This window comes from Pituophis catenifer, unplaced genomic scaffold, assembly GCF_029215685.1.
Source record: "Pituophis catenifer annectens isolate HBS135680 unplaced genomic scaffold, rPitCat1.0.hap2 SCAF_15, whole genome shotgun sequence".
Taxonomy (NCBI): Eukaryota; Metazoa; Chordata; class Lepidosauria; order Squamata; family Colubridae; genus Pituophis; species Pituophis catenifer.
The window spans coordinates 8643231-8666996 of NW_027256895.1; the positions used below are offsets into that span (position 1 = coordinate 8643231).

A 23766-nucleotide genomic window follows, 5' to 3' on the forward strand; every position below is an offset into this window, starting at 1 on the left:
AAATGGGCTCCAGAAGAGGACAGCAAGGCTTGAAGGAATGTTGTCCATGGGGTCACGATGGGTTGGACATGACTTCGCAACTAACAACAACAGATACAGAGATTGTAAGAGTGTGGAGCCATCAGGCCAATGATGGTCAAGGTGCTTCCGAAAGAGATGGACAATTCTCATAACAAAAGACTGTCTTATAATTGGTCAATGAGATCAAATAGGGGTGGGGAGAAGGAGAAAGTATTGTTTAACTGGGAAAACATTTGCATGGAAAACCAGAGCTTGTTTCTTCAGTACCAACATGGTGTATCCAATAGACTTATTTTTGGAGATTCAATTCTCCTGAGAGTGTTTCTTTGTTTTCGGTTTGCTAATTGGACAGCTGATACTAAACCAGCTCTCATAACTAAACTCAGCCTACTTGGATAACCCTGAGAGAGCTGTGACCTAACAATGTCTGGAATGGAGCAGAAAACTGATGCCACAGTGAAACCTAGAATGGCTCCTTCCTTGGGAGGAAACAACAGTCACCCAAGCAGATAACAGGGTGCAGACAGTGCTAACCTGATCCAAAGTGAGAGTGGAGAAGATGGAGCAGCCACTGGTACAAGAGGAGGGAATCATGGCCAGATCCATCTGCCCTGACCTGAAAGCTTGATGGCAGAGTGGAGTGGGGAAGGCAAATGGAAGGCCTGGTGGGCTGCAGATTGGGAAGAATCAAGGGAGTGGAAAGTTCTTGAGAGCATGCTGTAGCTCATCTGTGGAGTAACTGTGTGAGAGATTTGTCAGAATGGAGATGCGGGGAGCAGCGTTGATGAATCCATCAGTCCCAGGAGCAGGGCTTTGGATGGGCCACGTGCCAAAAGCCCCATACCATTCTCCAACCAAAGAGTGAGACTGGGAAATACTGTCCAAGAAATTGGGGCTCCCCCAACAGTGGCTGCAATTCCCCCTGCAGCTGTGGGGCAAGAACAGTGGAAGGAGCCCAGGCTCAAGCAGCCCTCCAGGGGGAGAGCTGCCATCGGGCTTCATGCTAGTTCAGGATGATCAGGAGCCCCCATCTCTAAAAGCCATGTTTGATGGGCAGCTGGAGAAACTAGCCTACTTCCTGAATGAGGCATGGAATTACCTGGAGTGATACGGGACAATGAACCTAGACAAGGGTACCTGCATGAATGCCATCACTTCAAACCTAGAAGATGAGGTAGCAGAGTGGATGATGTACCTCCACAATGAAGGAACGCCCAAGCTAGGGAATGCAGATGTCCTCCTGGATGAACTTTGAGCCAGGTTTGGAGACCCTCCCCAGGTCCACTAAGCAGATGGAGACCGGGATCTAAGCCATAAGGCAGGGGAGTGAGCCAGTAACTGAATACATTCAGGAGTTCTGCAGCCTGGCTGGGAAGCTGAGAGGGTGGCTGGAACTCTTACTGGTCTAACACTTCCAAGGCAGACTAAATAAGGAGCTATACCAACACTGACTGCCCTGAGGAATTCCAGACAACTTTGGGGCATGGTACCAACTGGCAATCACCAGTTAGACCTGTTGGAGTGGCAGCCCTGGTGCTCTTCAAAGAAAGAAAGAAAAGAAAGATGGGTCTTTGAGATTATGCACGGATTTTGGGGGGGATCAATGGTGTTTGTGTGGAAAACATGTACCCCCTTCCCCTCATGAAGGATATGCTGGACAAAAGAAAGGTGTTTGTCAAGCTGGACTTGAGAGAAGCATATTACTGTGTAAGAGTAAAAGAAGGCATTGAGTGGAAAACCACTTTCAATTGTCTCTTGGAGTGTGTGTAGACTTTGTCTCATGCAATTCCGAACCGGTAGGGAAGGTAAGTAGATTTTAACCCTGACACAAATCATAACTGAAGGAAGTTATAAAATTCCAAAAGCCTATTTTCATCCCGCTTCAATTTCATCTTACCTTTCCTTAAAATAATATCCAATTAATAAGAGAGCGGACAAGTACCTTTCCATGCAATATCAATTATCAAATTTCTAAGTATACATATTCAATAATAGTTATAGGATGTTATCTTCTCTATTATATTGCTTTCAATTGTCTCTCCCTTTTATTCCCTTTCAAGTAGCTCCACTCATTCCTCCAAGGCATCTCTTTTAACAATTCAGCTGGGGAGAGAATGTTCCTGAACGAGAAAGGGGAAGCAACAGGTGGATTCGACATCACCAACTTGATCACTTTTCCAAACAGATCCTTTCAGAAAATTAGAATTGGAAAGCTGGATGTACAGGCTCCGAAAGGGAAGGAATTATTCATTGATGAAGATGTGATTGTCTGGAACCCAGCTTTTAATCAGGTATCAAATTAGTGAATCGACCACATCTTAATCCATTATGATCCTATATTGAACACAGTTTCTTTCAAAACCTGATTACTGGCTTTTTAAAGAAACAGTGGCACATTGTTGTCAAATGTTGATGATGACCAAGCCATTTTTCCCTATTTCATTTGCATTTGCATTTTAAATCACGAGAGTGGCTATTTTTACATGAAATTCTCACCATGTGCAATTATTTTATCTGCCGTTCAAACAGAACCTTTTGTACATCATTGTCATTTCTACATCTTTTTAAGTTGTTGGTGAAGTTGATGAATTCAGTATCCTTTGGGAAGTCAAAAGTAATTCAACACCAAAACACACCAAACTTTTAAATATCTCCAATGTGAAAACCAAATAGAATACAATAGAATGGAATGGAATGGAATGGAATGGAATGGAATGCGAATGCGAATGCGAATGGAAATGGGAATGGGAATGGGAATGGGAAAGGAAAGGAATAAGCAAATAACCAATCAAATCATACTAGGAAACTAAATAAAACAACATAAATTGTAAAGGTAAAAGCAACAAGGTTATAGTCATAAGCAGAAGGAGATAGGTAATAGGAAGGATGAGAATAATAAAAGTAATACATTCTAAATAATTTGATAGTGTTGTGAGAACTAGTTGTTTAGCAGACTGATGGCATGTGGGAAAAAACTGTCTTTGTGTCTAATTGTTCTCGTGTGTGATGCTTTTATACTTTATACTTATCACTAGGTTCTTCCACTTTCTCGATGCAATGACCCCTGTTTCCATGGATATTGGAAAAAGGGGATTGAGGGACATCAGTTTTGCTGCTACGATTGTGTTCCATGCCCAGAAGGGAAGATTTCAAACCAAAATGGTAGGGTAGGCGTTCTTACAATTTTCATTAGACTTAAGCAAACTTTAATAAATTGCTTGGATGGATAAAATAAATAGGGTGATTTTCAATAATATAGAATGCAATAATTATTTTGCTATATTATTTTCAATAATATAGAATTGTTGTTATTGTTAGTTGTGAAGTCATCGCGACCCCATGGACCACATTCCTCCAGGCCTTCCTGTCCTCTACCATCCTCTGGAATCCATTTAAGCTCATGCCTACTGCTTCAGTGACCCCATCCAGCCACCTCATTCTCTGTCTTATCCTTCTTCTTTTGCCCTCAATTGTTCCCAGCATTAGGCTCTTCTCCAGTGACTCCTTCCTTCCCATTAGGTGGCCAAAGTATTTGAGTTTCATCTTCAGAATCTGGCCTTCTAAAGAGCAGTCAGGGTTGATCTCCTCTAGGTTTGACTTGTTGTTTGCCTTGCAGTCCATGGGACTCGCAGGAGTCTTCTCCAGCACCACGGTTCAAACGCCACAATTCTTTGGCGCTCAGCCTTTCTTATGTTCCAACTTTCACAGCCATACATTGCAACTGGGAAAACCATCGCCTTGACTATACACACTTTTGTTGGCAGGGTGATGTCTCTGCTTTTTAGTATGCTGTCTAGATTTGCCATAGCTTTCCTCACCAGGAGCAAGCGTCTTTTAATTTCTTGGCTGTAGTCTCCATCTGTGGTGATCTTGGAGCCCAGGAAAATAAAATCTGTCACTACCTCCATTTCTTCCCCATCTATTTGCCATGAATTGAGAGGGCCGGATGCCATGATCTTAGTTTTCTTAATGTTGAGTTTCAAGCCAACTTTTGCACTCTTCTTCTTCACTCTCATCAAGAGGCTCTTTAGTTCCTCTTCGCTTTCTCCATTAGAGTGGTATCATCTGCATATCTGAAGTTGTTGATATTTCTCCCGGCAATCTTAATTTCAACTTTGATTCATCTAGCCCCACCCTTCTGATGATGTGCTCTGCATATAAGTTAAATAGGCAGGATGACAGTATACAGCCTTGCCGGACTCCTTTCCCAATTTTGAACCAATCAGTGGTTCTGTGTCCAGTTCTCACTGTTGCTTCTTGACCCGCATATAGGTTTCTCAAGAGACAAATACGATGGTCTGGTACTCCCATCTCTTTAAGAACTTTCCACAATTTGTTGTGATCCACACAATCAAAGGCTTTAACATAGTCAATGAAGCAGAAGTAGATGTTTTTCTGGAACACCCTAGCTTTCTCCATGATCCAGCATATGTTGGCAATTTGATCTCTAGTTCATCTGCCTCTTCAAAATCTTGCCTGTACTTCTGGTGGTTCTCGATCCACATACTGCTGGACCCTAGCTTGTAGGATTTTAAGCATAACCTTACTAGCATTTGATATGAGTGCAATGGTGTGATAGTTTGAACATTCTTTGGCATTGCCTTTCTTTGGAATTGGAATCTAAACTGACCTTTTCCAGTCCCGTGGCCACTGTTGAGTTTTCCAAATTTGCTGTCAAATGGAGTATAGCACTTTTACTGCATCGTCTTTTAAGATTTTGAATAGCTCAGCAGGAAAACTGTCTCCTCCACTAGCTTTGTTATTGCTCAGATTTCCTAAGGCCCATTTGACTTCACATTCAATATGCACATTCAAGGATATCTGGCTTGAGGTCAGTGGTCATCCCATCGTGCTTATCAGGGATGTTAAGCTTGTTCTAGTATAATTCTTCTGTATAATTTTGCCACCTCTTCTTAACTATTTCTGCCTCTGTTAGGTCCCTGCCATTTTGGTCCTTTATCATGCCCATCTTTGCATGAAACATTCCGTTCATATCTCCAATTTTCTTGAACAGGTCTCTGTCCTCCCTTTTGTATTGTTTTGTTCTATTTCTTTGCACTGTTCATTTAAGAATGCATTTTTATCTCTTCTAACTATTCTCTGGAATTCTGCCTTCAACTGGGTGTATCTTTCTCTTTCTCTCTTGCCTTTCGCTTCGCTTCTTTCCTCAGCTATTTGCAAAGCTTCCTCAGACAGCCATTTTCCCTTCTTCCATTTCTTTTTCTTTGGGATGGTTTTAGTTGCTACCTCTTGTACAATGTTGTGAACCTCCGTCCATAGTTCTTCAGGCACTCTGTCTATTAGATCTAATTCCTTAAATCTATTTGTCACCTCTACTGTATATTCATCAAGGATATGATTTAGTTCATACCTGAGTGGCCTAGTGCTTTTGCCTACTTTCTTCAATTTAAGTCTAAAGTTTGCAATGAGAAGCTCATGATTTGAGCCACAGTCAGCTCTTGGTCTTGTTTTTTCTGACTGTATAGAGCTTCTCCATCTTTGGCTGCAGAGCACATAGTAATATGATTTCTGTCTTGATCATCTGGTGATGTCCATGTGTAGAGTCGTCTTTTGGGTTGTTGGAAAAGAGTGTTTGCTATGACTATCGTATTCTCGTGACAAAATTCTATCAGCCTGCTGCCCTGCTTCATTTTGTACTCCAAGGCCAAACTTGCCTGTTATTCCGGTTATCTTTTGGCTTCCTACTTTATTCCAATCCCCCATGATGATAAGGACATCATTTTTTGGTGTTAATTCTATAATGTGCTGTAAGGCTTCATAGAACCAATCAATTTCATCCTCTTCAGCACCAGTGGTTGGGGCATAGACTTGGATTACTGTGTTACTGAATGGATTGCCTTGGATTCGAACTGAGATCATTCTGTCATTTTGGGGATTGTATCCCAATATTGCTTTTCCTACTCTTTTATTGATTATGAAGGCTACTCCATTTCTTCTGAGGGATTCTTGCCCGCAGTAGCATACCTGATGATCATCTGAATTAAATTCACCCATTCCTGTTCACTGATTCCTAAGATGCTGATGTTCCGTCTTTTCATCTCTTGTTTGACCATGTCCAGCTTGCCTTGATTCATGGATCTTACATTCCAGGTTCCTATGGAGAAAAAATCTTTACAGCGTCGGACTTTCCTTTCACCACCAGATGCATCCACAGCTGAGCGTCCTTTCAGCTTTGGCCCAGTCGCTTCACTCTTTCTGGCACTATTAGCCACCTGCTCTTCCCCAGTAGCCTATTTGACACCTTACAACCTGAGGGGCTCATCTTGTGGTGTCATATCTTTTTTCCTTTTAGTTCTGCCCATGGGGTTCTCATGGCAAAGATACTGGAGTGGGTTGCCATTTCCTTCTCCATTGGATCACGTTTCATCAGAACTCTCTGCAATGACCTGTCCATCTTGGCTGTCCCTGCATAGCATAGCTCATAGCTTCATTGAGCTACACATGCCACTTCACCACGACAGGGTAGTAATCCAGGAAGGGGTCATTAGACTTAAGCAAACTTTAATACACTGCTCGGATGAATACAATTAATAAGGTTATTTTCAATATTATGGAATACATAGATGATAAAACTCCTTTACTTTTCCTCCAGATATGGATGACTGTTTTGAATGTTCAGAAGATCATTATTCAAATAAAGAAAAGAATGGATGTATCCTGAAACTTCTGGTCTTTCTAAATTTTGAAGAAACCTTAGGAATTGGTTTAGCTTCAGGAGCTCTTGGTTTCTTTTTCCTGACATCTTGGGTACTTAGAACATTTATTAAACACAGGGACACACCCATTGTCAAAGCCAATAACCGGTCCCTTACGTATACCCTGAATGTCTCTCTTCTGCTCTGTTTTCTCTCCTCTTTACTCTTTCTCAGCCAACCTGGCAAAGTGACCTGCCTTCTCCGACAATCAATGTTTGGCATCACTTTCTCAGTGGCCATTTCTAGTGTACTGGCCAAAACCATCACTGTAGTTGTTGCTTTCATGGCCACTAAACCAGGATCTCAGATGAGGAGATGGGTGGGGAAAAGATTGGCCTTTTCTATTGTCCTTTCATGCTCCATCATCCAAGTATGTATTTGTATTCTTTGGTTGTCAACATCTCCCCCATTCCCTGAGTTGGATATGAAATCAGAGCTCCAAGAAATGATTTTACAGTGCAATGAGGGGTCAGCTTCATTCTTCTACTGTGTCTTGGGCTACATGGGAATCTTAGCCATTGCCAGCTTCATTGTGGCTTTTCTTGCCCGTAAATTACCTGACAGCTTTAATGAAGCCAAGTTCATCACCTTCAGCATGTTGGCCTTTTGCAGTGTGTGGATCTCCTTCTTTCCAGCCTATCTGAGCACAAAAGGCAAAGCCATGGTAGCTGTGGAGGTCTTCTCCATCTTGTCATCCAGTGCTGCATTACTGGGATGCATATTCCTCCCAAAATGCTACATTATTGTTTTGCGGCCTGAGCTAAACCACAGACAGCAACTAATAAAGAAGAATTAGTTCCCTATATGATCTTTCTGGCTTTGAGAAATTGCTGACAAAAAAAGAAGAGTAAGATTGTTTGCTGTCCATAGGAGACATATAGAAATCATACATTCTGACAATACAGGATTAATGGAGAAGTGTCCTGATCACTACGATTTATTATAATTGCCAATTGCAAAAGAAATGCTCATGCTATTGCATTTGCAATCATTCGCCAAGATTCTTTAATTAAACACCTTCTGTCTTTCAACACCCCAAGATAACAAGACATTGAGAATCCAGCTCTCATGTTATAAGATTAAAGATATTGAATCAAATAATATCCAGTGTTTGCAGTTTCCTTATTTATTTATGTAGGAAATTTATATAGTCACCTACTTGCTCACAACCAATCTAGGCAGCTTACTGGCAATAGAACACAATATAGAAAATAATTAAAAAACTATATCCCCCTCTGGCAGCAACACGCAGTCAAATAAGCCACTTGATGGGTTTTTTTTTTTTTTTGTTTTTTTAAATTTGATTTATATGCCGCCCTTCTCCGGAGACTCAGGGCAGCTTACAATGCGCTAAGCAATAAACAGTAGCCTTCATTCTTTTGTATATTTATACAAGTCAGCTTATTGCCCCCACAACTGGGTCCTCAATTTACCTACCTTAGAAAGGATGGAAGGCTGAGTCAACCTTGAGCCTTGGCGAGATTCGAACCTGCAGTAATTGCAGGCATCTGGTCTTAATAATCAGCTTAATAACAGGGTGCCTTAGACCACTGTACTACAAAGGCTCTTTCAAAACCTTTCAAGGTTTTGTCTCACTCTGAGTTCCCTAAGCCAACTGGCAAAACCAGGCCTTCATAAGAGTGTCAAAGTGGGGGACAGTCTACTTTCTGAGTGGATGATGTTCCAGAGGGTGGAGCCACCATGGAGAAGGCCCTTCTTCTGGGTCCCACCAAATTTACCTCCTTATGGGATGGGTCTTTGGCATTTTTATGGTGTTTATATTTTCTATTTATAAATGACTTCATAAATGTACTAAAAAGGAACATACAATTCATGAAGATGTATTTAACATGGTATCGGGGGATATCCTTTTTGAATTGGTCTGGGGTCTTTGAAATGTTAATATTATAGAGTTTATGAAATATAATTAAAAAAAATCATGTTCACTCTCTATCATCTACCTATTTCCACTGTAACCTATACTTTTAATAATACAAAAAGAATTAGTGAAGGAAAATGAAATGCATTTTTCTTTCCATCTCATCCTTCACTAGGAGCATATGCTGGACAATAACCATCCTAAAATGTGATTTGATTTGATCTTTTCCTGTTTTAGCTTTATCATTTTTTATTCTTTTTAAATAATTGTTATAGAATGATTTTTACTAATCATTATCTCACGACATTGGATTTTTGAATCCTGTCAAGAGTCACTTGCCACAAGATGCGCAACCACATAAAGTTGCTAAATTGATACATTTGTTATTAAAAGATATTAGATATTATTGTTGACTTTGGCAACTGCATGAAATAGAAACCTGACAATAGAAGTAGGGAAGGTTTTGGACCCTAGGGTGGGAAATATATTACAAAGCAGCCATCCTAGTATGGATAAGGGAATGGGTTAATTTAAGAAATAAAAGAATTTTAATCCTGGAAGGACACGACCTACAAAAAGTGTGGCACACCTTTCTATGGGACAAAAAGAAAAAGACCAAAATGTATTTCCATAGACATAGGATAAGAGAAGCATTAATACAAGTATGGGAGGAAATTAGAAGAAAACAATATATGAAAATCCCGAACTGGCTATCGACGATGGAAGCCATGATATACCCAAATACATTAGAGATCAATAAAATGTTTAGCTATGAAGAGCTTTTAGACAACCAAGGAAATCTCAAAAGTAACCAAGCCCTAAGTGAGCAGGGAATATATATTGACTGGTGGCCATATTTGCAGATCCAATCCAGATATTAAAAAGATATAGAAGAATTTGCTATTGAGGTAGAAACAAATAGATTAAACAAATTACTGACAGATCCAGAAAAAAAAATACTATCCAGACTATATAACTATCTACTAGAGTTTGACAGGGTGGAAGAGGTTGTAAAATAGCCAATGACAGCGTGGGCCAAAAATATTGGACATAATATAAATTTGGAGGAATGGGAAACAATCTGGACTAGAAACTACAAATTAACAAAAGTGGCAATATATAAAGAAAACCAGTATAAAATGTTATACAGATGGCACCTAGCACCTGCGAGATTAGCAAAAATTTATTCAAATGTAAGCCCCAAATGTTAGAAGTGTGGATACCACCAAGATATGGCTTGGGCCATTCCCTGAGACTCTGGCTCATGACTCGACTGAAGACCTGGCGGCCTCCTGGGATAGGGCGGCCGCTGGTGCTTTAGATCGGGTCGTGCCTTTGCCTCTGACCCAGCGCCGAATCAGCCCAGCTCCTTGATTCTCCAAAGAGCTGAGGGAGATGAAGTGTCAGAAAAGACGCCTAGAGAGTAGTTGGAGGGCTAGTCGTTCTGGATCTGACCGAGCACTAGTGAGGTCTTATATCAAGACCTACTTAGTGGCAATAAAGGTGGCAAAATGTAACTACTTTTCTGCTCTTATCGCATCGGCAGATAATCGCCCAGCTGCCCTGTTTAGGGTGACCCACTCCCTTCTCCACCTGGGAGCGCGGGAAGGGGGTGCTGAGGATTTTGCGTATTATCTGCACAATAAAATTGCTCAGATTCGGGACAGCCTGGACTCTGCCTGGGTGGGTTCAGGCGAGGTGTCTGAGGCGGGTCTTGTGAATGTTATCTGGGAGGAGTTTGATCCTGTGACTCCCGAGGATGTGGACAGGATGCTGGGGAGGTTGAATGCAACCACATGTTTATTGAACCCGTGTCCCTCCTGGCTGGTGCTGGCTACCCGGGAGGTTACATGAGGCTGGCTCCAGAGGATTATAAATGCTTCTTTGAGTGAGGGTTTCTTACCTCCCACCTTGAAAGAGGTGGTGGTGAGGCCCCTCCTCAAGAAGCCCTCTCTGGATCCAGCTGTTTTGGCAAATTACCATCCTATCTCCAACCTTCGCTTTGTGGCGAAGGTTGTTGAGAGTGTGGTTGCGCGACAGCTCCCACAGCTTCAGGCCTGGGTACAGCATGGAAATGGCATTGGTCGCGTTGGTTGATGATCTCTGGAGGGCTCGGGACAGGGGATGTTCCTCTGTTCTGATCCTATTAGATCTCTCAGCGGCTTTTGATACCATCGACCATGGTATCATGCTCCGCTGGCTGGAGGGGTTGGGAGTGGGAGGCACTGTCCTACGGTGGTTCTCCTCCTATCTCTCTCTCTCTCTCTCATGGTCGCAGTCCGTGTTGGCTGGGGGGCAGAGGTCGACCTCAAGGCACCTTGTTTGTGGGGTGCCGCAAGGGTCGGTCCTCTCGCCTCTCCTGTTCAACATTTATGTGAAGCCGCTGGGTAAGATCATCTTTGGATTTGGGGTGCGGTGCCATCTGTACGCTGATGACACTCAGCTGTACATCTCCACCCCAGACTACCCTAATGATGCCCTTGAAGTGATGTCCCGGTGCCTGGAGGCCGTGAGGGTCTGGATGGGGAGGAACAGGCTCCGACTCAACCCCTCCAAGACTGAGTGGCTGTGGCTGCCGGCGTCCCGATATAGCCAGCTGGTGCCATCGCTGGCTATTGGGGGTGAGTCATTGGCCCCCACGGAGAGGGCTCATAACTTGGGCGTCCTCCTGGATGCACGGCTGTCTTTAGAAGAGCATATGACTGCCGTGGCCAGGGGGACTTTTTATCAGGTTCGCCTGATATGCCAGTTGAATCCCTTTCTGGATTGAAACTCCTTATGCACGGTCACTCACGCCCTCGTCACCTCTCGCTTGGACTACTGCAATGCTCTCTACATGGGGCTCCCCTTGAGGAGCACCCAGAGGCTCCAGCTAGTCCAGAATGCAGCCGTGCGGGGTAATTATCGGGGCGACATGGCACTCCCATGTAACACCTCTCCTGCACGAGCTGCACTGGCTCCCGGTGGTCTTCCGGGTGCGCTTCAAGGTATTGGTTCTCATCTTTAAAGCGCTCCATGGCTTAGGGCCCAGGTATTTATGAGGCCACCTTCTGCCACCGATAACCTCCCACCGGCCAATCCGCTCCCACAGAGAGGGTCTCCTCAGGGTGCCGTCGGTCAAGCAATGTTGACAGACGACCCCCAGGGGGAGAGCCTTCTTTGTGGGGGCACCCACCCTCTGGAACGAGCTACCCCCAGGAATAGGACTGATCTCGGACCTCCATACTTTCCACCAAACGTTGAAGACCTTCTTATTTCAGCAAGTCGGGCTGGCTTAAAATTTTATTGGGCTATTTTATGGATAAAGGGTTTTAAAATTTTGGGAAGCCAAACTGATCTAATTCTGTTTTAATTTATTTTAATTTTTATACTGTATGTATTTTAATTTTAGCTGTTCAATTTTCTTACTTCTTCGTAGGGTTTATGTGTGTTTTTCTTCTAGCCAGGTTTTCCCTACGTAGCCAAGGGTTTTTTTTTTTTTTTTTTTTTTTTTGTAGCTCCAGCTCAGTAGAATCTCATCTACTCGGTTCTGGGCTTTTTTCTTTTCTAAGAAAATTGATACTGTGCCTTTACAGGGAGGATATGGGTGTGGCCTACTGATGACAGCTAACGAGCTAGAAATGGATCTATTTAGGTCTCCCACCTAGCAGTGAGAGCTTGCTAGGTGTTAGAAAAGAAAAAAGCCCAGAACCGAGTAGATGAAATTCTACTGAGCTGGAGCTACAAAAAAAAAAAAAAAAAAAAAAAAAAAAACCTTGGCTACGTAGGGAAAACCTGGCTAGAAGAAAAACACACATAAACCCTACGAAGAAGTAAGAAAATTGATACTGTGCCTTTACAGGGAGGATATGGGTGTGGCCTACTGATGACAGCTAACGAGCTAGAAATGGATCTATTTAGGTCTCCCACCTAGCAGTGAGAGCTTGCTAGGTGTTAGAAAAGAAAAAAGCCCAGAACCGAGTAGATGAGATTCTACTGAGCTGGAGCTACCAAAAAAAAAAAAAAAAAAACAAACCTTGGCTACGTAGGGAAAACCTGGCTAGAAGAAAAACACACATAAACCCTACGAAGAAGTAAGAAAATTGATACTGTGCCTTTACAGGGAGGATATGGGTGTGGCCTACTGATGACAGCTAACGAGCTAGAAATGGATCTATTTAGGTCTCCCACCTAGCAGTGAGAGCTTGCTAGATGTTAGAAAAGAAAAAAGCCCAGAACCGAGTAGATGAGATTCTACTGAGTTGGAGCTACAAAAAAAAAAAAAACAAAAACCTTGGCTACGTAGGGAAAACCTGGCTAGAAGAAAAACACACATAAACCCTACGAAGAAGTAAGAAAATTGATACTGTGCCTTTACAGGGAGGATATGGGTGTGGCCTACTGATGACAGCTAACGAGCTAGAAATGGATCTATTTAGGTCTCCCACCTAGCAGTGAGAGCTTGCTAGATGTTAGAAAAGAAAAAAGCCCAGAACCGAGTAGATGAGATTCTACTGAGCTGGAGCTACAAAAAAAAAAAAAAAAAAAAAACCTTGGCTACGTAGGGAAAACCTGGCTAGAAGAAAAACACACATAAACCCTACAAAGAAGTAAGAAAATTGATACTGTGCCTTTACAGGGAGGATATGGGTGTGGCCTACTGATGACAGCTAACGAGCTAGAAATGGATCTATTTAGGTCTCCCACCTAGCAGTGAGAGCTTGCTAGGTGTTAGAAAAGAAAAAAGCCCAGAACCGAGTAGATGTGATTCTACTGAGCTGGAGCTACAAAAAAAAAAAAAAAAAAAAAAAAAACCTTGGCTACGTAGGGAAAACCTGGCTAGAAGAAATATATATATATATATATATATATATATATATATATATATATATATATATATATATATATATATATATATATATATATGTTTTCTCATATGTATATGTATTTGGAACAATGAAACATAAAAAAAGCATTGATCTAACCTTTGTAGAAAAGGTCTGACTGATTGTATTGTATTGAATTATAATAAATTTCAATAAAAAAATATTAAATAAAGAAATAAATAAACATAGTTTTATAAAAACTGGATTAACATCAGCAACCATCCTTAGAATTGATAAAGAAGATCCTGATATTTATGTATATTTTGCATCTCAGGATCAACAACCAACAATAAATCACTATGGATAACTATTAGTCATCCAGGTCATGGTTGTCCCAAAGGTGATTTTTCAAAAGGCAACTGGACTTTCTTGATTTTTCTTTGAAGACGTTTCGCTTCTCATCCAAGGAGCTTCTTCAGTTCTGATTCTGACCAAAAACAGAAGAAGATTCTTGGATAAAAAGTAAAATGCCTTCGAGCAAAAACAAAGTAAGTCCAGTTGCTTTTTGAAAAATCCCCTTTCGGACAACCAGCAATAATAGAACCAGCACTCAGGAAATACGTTGCAGACTATAATTTCATAAGGTAGCAATACAAGTTTCAGAGAAGACATTCAAGTGTTCTTGTGTGACAATATACATGAAGATAAGGGTTCAATGGAGGAATACACAACCTACTGAAACAGAGCCATGGAAATTCTGACAGTCACACCCAGCAACCACAATTTTTGTTTTCTTTGAGTATCAGTTCAATATTTTGTACTCTGGTTTGTAGCTTTGGAGTTCCCTTCTCAAAAAAGATTGCTGCATTCCCCTCATAAATGAAATATTTGATTTGAGAGCTAGTGTCAAATTTCAGAGTCAGTTTGGTCTAGTGATTTAGGCACCAGTTTAGAAAGTGGAAGGCAATGAGTTCAAGTCCCACCTTAGCCATGAAAACCTACTAGGTAACTTTCACAAGTCATTCTCTCACAGCCCAACCCAACTTCTTGCTTTTGTGAGCAAAATAACAGAGTTGGAAGGGACATTGGAGATCTTATAGTCCCACCTCCTGCTCAAGCACAAAATCCTATACCATTTCAGACAGAAGGTTGTCCAATGTCTTCTTGAATCATGGAGTACCCACAACTTGTGGACGCAAGTTGTTCCACTGATTAATGGTTCTCACCATCAGGAAATTTCTCCTTAGTTCTAGGTTGCTTCTCTCTTTGATTATTTTTCATCCATTGCTTCTTCCTGCTTTCAAATGCTTTGGAGAACAGATTGACCCCCTCTTCTTTGGGGCAGCCCTTTTGATATTGGAACACTGCTATTATATGCTATCATATCATATGATATATAGCATAGCATAGCATAACATAGCATATCTGTCATATGTCAGTGCCTGACATCGAAACCTGACATCATATACAATCACAGGAGGAGGAAGGTGTGTTAGATATCTTCTCTGCCTTGAGTTATTTGTAGAAATAATACAAGTCAGGACACAAATAATATAAGTAAATAAATAAGTAAAGATTTGGAGGGGTAGATTATTAAACTCAAGACAATGGCTAATGCAATTTTTCAAATATCAGTATCAATACTGTTCTTCAACATTCTTTGACTGAAAATGTGGATAAAACCTCCAAAGAAATTATTGACTTATTTGTCAGACCTTAATATGTAAAAAAATGTTTTGTCTTCTCTATTAAACAATTTTATTCATTTTATATTGAAAATGGGAAGCCTGCTCCATTGTAAATATTAAACATGAATTTCAACACTTAAGGCTGTTTTTAATTGCCAATGTCCCTTAGATTATTTTTATTAGCATTTGCTCATTTGAAAAAAAACAAAAACCATCAGTTGAATCACTTATTCTCTCACCAAAAACAAAATAATTATCTCCTACAGGAATCACCATATTTTTTTATTTTTTTTAGCTAGGCCAAAACATCAGTGACTGTGCCTAAAGGTATTTAAATTCAGCAACAATTAAGAAATTCAGTATCAGTTTGATTATAAAGTAACTCTTGAACCCTGGGGAGTTTGGCACAAAGGGATAATAATGGCTCCATCAGATTCATTGCTAGAAGTTTCCTCCCTCCTTTCATCTTTTCCAGAACATCTGTTCAATCCTAGAGATAGTCAGTGTACAAATTTGCACGCACATGGGACTTCAAATAGAAAATGATGGGATTTCTGATTAGGTGCATTGTCAGATATAAACCTTGGCTTAATCATTGAATGAACCACTGAAATACAAACTTCCTTATGGACAGGAGACACAAATATTTTCCCTATGACAAATGCCTGAAGATGTTGTTCCATTTGATGCTCTTGGCGCAGCAAGCAGTTACCCTGAGCTGCCCTGCGAGTGATGCTTTCCCGATTCCCCATGAGTGGTACCAGCCTGGTGATCTCATCGTGGGTGGGATGGTGTCTCAGATGATTCACTACTTTTTTGAAATTGAATTTAAAGAAAATCCTTCTCTAAAACATTATGATTTAACAAAGTAAGGATTTTTTTTCTTTCTATTCATTTTCTCATCTTAGTCAGATCTCCCATAATTGCTTATATGACTAATAGCTCTTTGAGAATAAATGAATGGTTTTGTATATAAACTTACACTTGTTTCCTTGTCTTTCAAATTTATCAGAGTATGGGAAAATAGATCACTTTCATTATGTTAAAATCTTAATCACAAAATGTATGAAACCATTCTGCAAGAAGTCTTTTGGAGAACATTTAGGGAGTATAAATATCCAGTCTGTGCAGTCAATCCTTGCATAACTTACATAGACTAAAAAAGTGTTCTTTGCTGGTTGTATTCTATGTTGTGCCAAATTGATAGAAATAAATGTGATAGCTTGTGAAGGGGGGGGGGAATCAAGACCTTGTTCTATACTTATTTGTTGCAAATCAGGGGCACTGATTGTTGAAAATCAGTGTTTACTGATTTACATTGATGAAAACTATACAAATTATTGAGTGTTTTAAAAAGACTCCTATCATCTCATGTACAACAGAGACAGAAATGGTTGTTACTCATTCTGTATATCAGTACTTTCACCATAAAGGAATTGTCAACTTATTTTGTTCAATGGGGGTGTTTAACCTATTTGCAGTGTAATAACCAAATTCTACCAGCATGCCCTCGCCTTGGCCTTTGCTGTGAAGGAGATCAATGAGGACTCCCAGATCTTACCTAACATCACTCTCGGGTTCCACATCTATGACAGTTACAACAACCCAAGGATGACCTATCGCACCACCCTGGACCTGCTTTTCAAATCTCAGGAATTTGTCCCAAACTACAAATGTGATAGCCAGAAGAATCTCATGGCCATCATTGGGGGACTAGGTCCTGATACATCATCCTTTATGGCAGAAAGTGTACATGTCTACAAAATTCCACAGGTAGTTTGGGGTGGAATGAGAGAGAAAAGTCTTTTGTAATTGATAATAGATACTAGTTGCTTACCATACCTTTCTCCAGGAATTCAGTTAAATACATGTTTATCACTCCTCTTCTATTTTCCCCACAACTCAATAGACTGGCTCAAGGTAATCCAATGAAATCAAAATCTTTTATTACAATCATACATGTGTTTTGACAGCCAACCAGCAATAGGTCACAACTCTTCTTACTACAATTTGCTTGGTATAGGATAAAAGTAGTTTAGTGTAAAACTCAACTGTTTTTCTTAGCAATTGTTGAAGGATTGTTACTGTAGGGTTAGTTAGTATTTTGCCATGCCTTTCTGTGGGACTTCAATTTTGTTCTCTTTTCTTCCCTTCTCCAATTGTTTAATATGTTGGCACAGAATAATCAGTCAATAGAATATAAATCTTTTATTACAATAATAGATTAGAAATTTAAATTTAAATCACAAATTACAGTACAAAATTAATCTTATTTGAGAACGTCACCTGATGGTTGACCACTATCTGTGGTGAAATCTGGAGCTGTGTCAAAAGGAGGATAGAAAAGGCTGGTTAGCACATAGAACATCATAGAATAATAGAGTTGGAAGGGAACTTGGAGATATTCTAGTCCAACCTTCTCTTCAAGCAGGAGACCCTATTCCATTTCAGATACATCACTGTCCAGTCTCTTTTTGAAAGTCTCCAGTAATGGAGCACCCACAACATCTGAAGGCAAGTTGTTCCATTGCTTAATCATTTTCACCGTTAGGAAATTTCTCCTTAGTTCTAGGTTGCTTCTCTCCTTGTTCAGTTTCCATACATTGTTTCTCATGGTGGAAAACCACCTTTGTGGAAGCCCCTCAAATATTGGGGTACTGCTGTTATGTCTCATAGTTTTAGGGAGGATCTCCTTTCAGTCACTTCCTGCCCATCCCCAACTCAAACCTACCCAGCATTTTCACTGCTGCCCTCAACTCAGCTCCAGATTCCACCAAACTACTGGACAATAGGTGACAACTCCCCTTGGTATGTCTTGATTGGGTCCAATAGTAATAACTCAATTGATTTGTCTGAAAATTGTTGAAGGATTGTAGTACTTTTGGAGATCTCTATAATAATTGTAGTAAATGAAGACATGATTAATTCTTTCTATTCCTTCAGAATGGGCATGGCATTCATGTATAAGTATTTTATTTTATTTGCTACAAATAAGAGAAGAAGTTAATCCAGTAAGTTTAGTTCTTAAGAATTCTTTCCTTAGGCTGAGAAGAGTTCAGGAGCTCAGATATTTAGCAAGTTTCCAGATGTTCTAAGGGGATGAACATATTGGAATTTTGTATTAGGAAACTGAGTGTGTTTGTAATCTAGTTATATTTCAGATGAGAGAATATTTCATCATGGGGTTTTAGTTGCTTCTCTTTTTCATCAGAATTGTCATAATCTACACTGAACTGGACAAATGTTCAATATAGGGAGACCTTCATTAAGTTTCTAACAAGGAATCTTCACATTTCTCCCATGATTTTCATGAATAACGAATTTCCTTTTTTTGTTTGTTTAGTTTACTTATGGTTCCTTTGCCCAAGAAGACATTCAGATTACTGAGTTATTTCCACTTTATTACATGGTCCCAAAAGAGGAGCATCAGTACACTGGACTTATACAACTTCTTCTGCATTTTGGATGGACGTGGATTGGAGTCTTTGCTTTTGAAAATAAGGAAGAACGTTTTTTTCAGAAATTGCAGCCTTTGCTTTCAAAGAACGGGGTCTGTTTAGCTTTCACACAAAAAATACCACAACATCTCCACTTGGAAGATTTGTCAGAATTGTTAGATTCAGTCTCAACTATTTCAAATAAATTGATGGATCAAAAATCGAATGTTTTTCTTGTTCATGGAGAATCCATTTCAATAGCGTGGCTCAGAACTGTCATGTTTCTACGTGATCCCGAAAATAAAGAAAGTGCATCATTTAGGAAGGTTTGGATCGTGATGAATTCAGTTGATTTCATCCTGATGGGAGTTCAAAAGAATTGGGGTCTCCAGTTGTTCCATGGGGCACTTTCCTTTGCTGTGCATTCAAGAGACATTCAAGGCTTTAAAAATTTTCTTCAAGTCATCAAACCTTCAACCCACAAAGATGGATTTCTACAAGAGGTTTGGGAACAATTGTTTGATTGTTCATTTTCAAATACAGAATTGTCTTCAACAATCATTGAAACCTGTACTGGAGAAGAGAATTTGGAGAATCTGCCTGCACCTCTGTTTGAATTTCAGATGACTGGCGAAAGCTACAGTATCTACAATGCTGTTTATGCAGTAGCACATTCTTTGCATGAGGCAGTGAGATCAAAATCCCAACCAAGAGAGATTCAAAGAGTTGAATTTGCAAATCTGCTGCCCTGGCAGGTAATCTTTCCATGCCACACCTATCTTGTATTTCAGATCCACAATCATCCACAATCTAATATAGCTTATTTACCCTGGTCTATGGCTACAAATCAATAGAGAGACTGAGGGAACAAAGCTATTCATTTCATAAAATAAGAGGATGAACATAAACCATGTTTTTTCCTAATTTCAGTGTAGTCAATGGGATTTACTGTATGCATCTATTTTCATTGTATAAATAACTTTTCACCTACACGTAGAATTGGCCTGTCTTGTGAATTTATCCAACCTGCTTCCAAGAAAAATTAATTGCATTGTGTGTGAATGCGGTCTTTCTTTCTTTCTTTCCTTCTTTCTTTCTTTCTTTCTTTCTTTCTTTCTTTCTTTCTTTCTTTCTTTCTTTCTCTCTCTCTCTCTCTCTCTCTCTCTCTCTCTCTCTCTCTCTCTCTCTCTCTCTCTCTCTCTCTCTCTTCTTTCTTTCTTTCTTTTGTGCCCAAGAAAATATTTTTGAAATGTAGACATTTTACTTTTCTTATTAACTTGTGAAGAATGATTATCACCAGAGCCATGGTGGTGCAGTAGTTAGAAAGCAGTACTGCAGGCTACTTGTACTGGCTGCTGGTTTCCAACAGTTTTGCAGTTTGATGCCCACTGGCTCAAGGTTGACTCAGCTTTCCATCCTTCCAAGGTTGGTAAAATGAGGAGCCAGATATGGGCAATATGCTGACTCTGTAAACCACTTAGAGAGAGGGTTGCAAAGCACTGTGAAGCACTATATAAGTCTAAGTGCTATTTCTATCCAAAACTATCTTCAGCCAGTTCTCTAATCTACTTCTCCTTGGCTCATGAACCTTTGAGAATTGGGATGCAGAGCATTCTCTCTATCAATGTTCAAGAGGAATGGACAAAATGTCAGTCCTTTTTAGCTCTGGCCTCTACCCTTTGAAAGCGCTCTCTCTCTCCCTCTCTCCCTCTCTCCCTCCCCCCCCTCTTTTTAACAAATGTAGGATGAGTTGAGATGTGGTCCAAGTTTGATTGTCCACTTGTTTAAATAGTGAATACAAATCATGTCTGAATTAAGTTTTATAATGTGAATACCTTGTTTTGATTTTGTTTTGTTAACTGCTGTTGTTTCATTTTTTCCCCCTGGAAGTAACATTAAATTAATACAGATCTGTGTCTTTCTCTGAAATGTAAATTATTCTAAGTGTACTTATTTGATATTTGTTAGAGAAATGGAAAGAATGACTAAGAGAAATTTAAATATACTGGCCACTTCATTATTATTATTATTCCAACTCCCTTCCATTCTCTTTCAAGTAGCTCCATTTATTTCTTCAAGGCATTTCTTTCAACAATTCAGCTGGGGAGAGAGTGTTCTTGAATGAGAAAGGAGAAGCAACAGGTGGATTCGACATCACCAACTTGATCACTTTTCCAAACAGATCCTTTCAGAGAGTCAAAGTTGGAAAGATTGATCCTCATATTCCCAATGCAAAGGAATTAATCATTGATGGAGAGATGATTGTGTGGCACCCAGCTTTTAACCAGGTGTGGACTCGTTTAATCAACTATTCCTTGATGCATTATGATCCAATAATGGACCCAGTCTCTTTAGAAATCTAATTTGTGATTTTTGAAATGGCATGTTCTGTACAAACATTGTCAATGATCAAGCTTTCATCAAATTGACAAAATGACATTACTATTTAAAAGACAGGTATTCACATTTGGATTGCATTTCAATTTGAAATCATAGGAGTCACAGGATTCTCATAATATTGTAATCACATATATTTCTTTATTCAGCCTGCCATTCTCCAAACACGCCCTTTGCTCATCCTTATGATGTCAACATTTTAATGGATAGTTAAAAAATGTGATGGCTCAGTGATTAAAGACACTGAGCTTGTCAGCTGGAACGCTGACAGCCAGGGGTTGAAAACTAAGCACTACACAATAGGGTGAGCTCTCATTCCTGCCTCAGCTCCCGCCCACCTAATAATTAAAAAGCATGCAAATGTGTGTAGATCCATAGGTACCATTTGGTGGGAAGGTAACAATGTTCAGCCAAGAAACAGAGATGAGCACTGTGTCCTAGAGTTCAACAGAACTGGAAGGGGAAACCTTTATCTTATAAATACACCTGAACTAACTCTTTGATAATTGAAATATTCTTCTTCCCACCACCAGCATAAAGGAGAATAATACAAGCTGCTTAAAAATTTCCTTTTGCGAAATCTTTTATGTTTATCACCAGGTACTTCCAATTTCTCTGTGTAATGACCATTGCTCCCCTGGATACTGGAAGAAAGGGTTGGAAGGAAAAGAATTCTGTTGCTACAACTGTGTTCCATGTCCAGAAGGGAAGATTTCAAATCAAAAGGGTAAGTTAAACATTCCATCAAGTTTCATTAGATACACCTAAGCAAATTGTAATACACTACTATGGTGTAGTTTTGTGAGTTCTTAAAGGTGAATATTCATTTCTATACCTGTGAATCACAATGCCCATAAAAGCTGAGCTCTAATATCCACCAGATATAAGATTTCTTCTCCATGTTTTGGAAAAATGGGAAAAGTCGAAATGGTCTAAATTTTAATAATTTTGAAAGTGCTAGACAGGACTGTATTTCTGTGAAAATTGCCTTTTCCATTGTGCTTCTTTTATGCTGCTCCCAGCTTAAAATGATGGAAAAATTTCTATAGAAACATGATCCAACTGGTAATCAATAGAAAAAACACTTGAGAGGGGTAATGGTTGGCACTCATAAAGAACATTATTTTCAAAAATATGGAATGTATGAAAACATGCCTTGACTTTTTTTCCAGATATGGATGACTGTTTTCCATGTTCAAAAGATCATTATCCAAATAAAGAAAAGGAAGGATGTATCCTGAAACTGCTGGTCTTTTTAAATTTTGAAGAAACTGGTTTAGCAATTGGTTTAGCCTCAGCAGCTCTTTGTCTCTTCTTCTTGACATCTTGGGTACTTGGAACTTTTATTAAGCACAAAGATACTCCCATTGTGAGAGCCAACAACCGGTCCCTCACCTACACCCTCCTTGTCTCTCTTCTGCTCTGTTTTCTCTCCTCTTTGCTCTTCCTCAGCCAACCTGGCAAAGTGACCTGCCTTCTCCGACAACCAACTTTTGGCATCACCTTCTCTGTGGCCATTTCTAGTGTACTGGCCAAAACCATCACTGTGGTTGTGGCTTTCATGGCCACTAAACCAGGATCTCAGATGAGGAAGTGGGTGGGGAAAAGATTGGCCTTTTCTATTGTCCTTTCATGCTCTCTATTACAAGTATGGATTTGTATCCTCTGGTTGTCGACATTTCCTCCATTCCCTGAGTTGGACATGCACTCAGCGCTCCTAGAAATGATTTTACAATGCAATGAGGGGTCAGCTTTCTTCTTCTACTGTGTCTTGGGCTACATGGGTATCTTGGCCGTCGCCAGCTTTATTGTGGCTTTCCTTGCCCGTAAATTACCCGACAGCTTTAATGAAGCCAAATTCATTACCTTCAGCATGTTAGCCTTTTGCAGTGTGTGGATCTCCTTCTTTCCAGCCTATCTGAGCACAAAAGGCAAAGCCATGGTAGCTGTGGAGGTCTTCTCCATCTTGTCTTCCAGCACTGCATTATTGGTTTGTATATTCTTGCCAAAATGCTACATCATTGTTTTGCGGCCTGAACTCAACCACAGGGAGCAACTGATAAAGAGGAATTAGCACATCGTGTAATATTTCTGGCTTTGAGAAATTGCTGACAAAAATAAATAAATAAATAAAGAGAGAATGGTTTTTTGCTATCCATAGGAGACTTATAGAAGTCCTTAATTCTGACCACAGAAGACTGATGAGGATTACCCTGATCACTAAGATTTATTATAGTTGCCAATTGCAAAAGAAATGCTCATGCTGCTGCATTTGCAATCATTCTCCAAGATTCTTTAATTAAACACCTTCTGTCTTTCAACACCCCAAGATAACAAGACATTGAGAATCCAGCTCTCATGTTATAAGATTAAAGATATTGAATCAAATAATATCCAGTGTTTGCAGTTTCCTTATTTATTTATGTAGGAAATTTATATAGTCACCTACTTGCTCACAACCAATCGAGGCAGCTTACTGGCAATAAAACACAATATAGAAAATAATAATAAAAAAAACTATATCCCCCTCTGGCAACAACACACAGTCAAATAAACCATTTGATGGGTTTCATCCCACTCTGGGTTCCTTAGGCCTGCTGGCAAAACCAGGCCTTCAGGGCCTTTCATAACAGTGTCAAAGTGGGGGACAGTCTAACTTCTGAAGGGACAATGTTCCAGAGGGTGGAGTCATCATGGAGAAGGCCCTTCTTTTGAGTCCTGTCAAAATATAGAATATAGAAAATTACATAAACAGGTAACATATGTACAGCCCCATAACTAAGGTTTATTAGGATATTTGAAATAAAACAATTGCAGCTGCCT

General features: G+C 39.9%; 2 protein-coding genes across 2 annotated transcripts; both read left to right on the top strand.

Moving 5' to 3' along the window:
* The first annotated feature begins 1138 nt into the window (after window positions 1-1138).
* On the top strand, window positions 1139-7533 carry LOC139324299 (vomeronasal type-2 receptor 26-like). Its single transcript, XM_070954021.1, has 4 exons — window positions 1139-1195; window positions 2085-2312; window positions 3057-3183; window positions 6635-7533. The coding sequence occupies exons 1-4, from the start codon at window positions 1139-1141 to the stop codon at window positions 7531-7533; spliced, it is 1311 nt and encodes a 436-aa protein (XP_070810122.1).
* Window positions 7534-18515: 10982 nt separating this feature from the next.
* Window positions 18516-23017, top strand: LOC139324300 (vomeronasal type-2 receptor 26-like). The gene is made up of 4 exons (XM_070954022.1): window positions 18516-19301; window positions 20607-20834; window positions 21544-21670; window positions 22116-23017. Exons 1-4 carry the CDS (start codon window positions 18516-18518, stop codon window positions 23015-23017), a joined length of 2043 nt encoding a protein of 680 aa, XP_070810123.1.
* The last annotated feature ends 749 nt before the right edge of the window (window positions 23018-23766 follow it).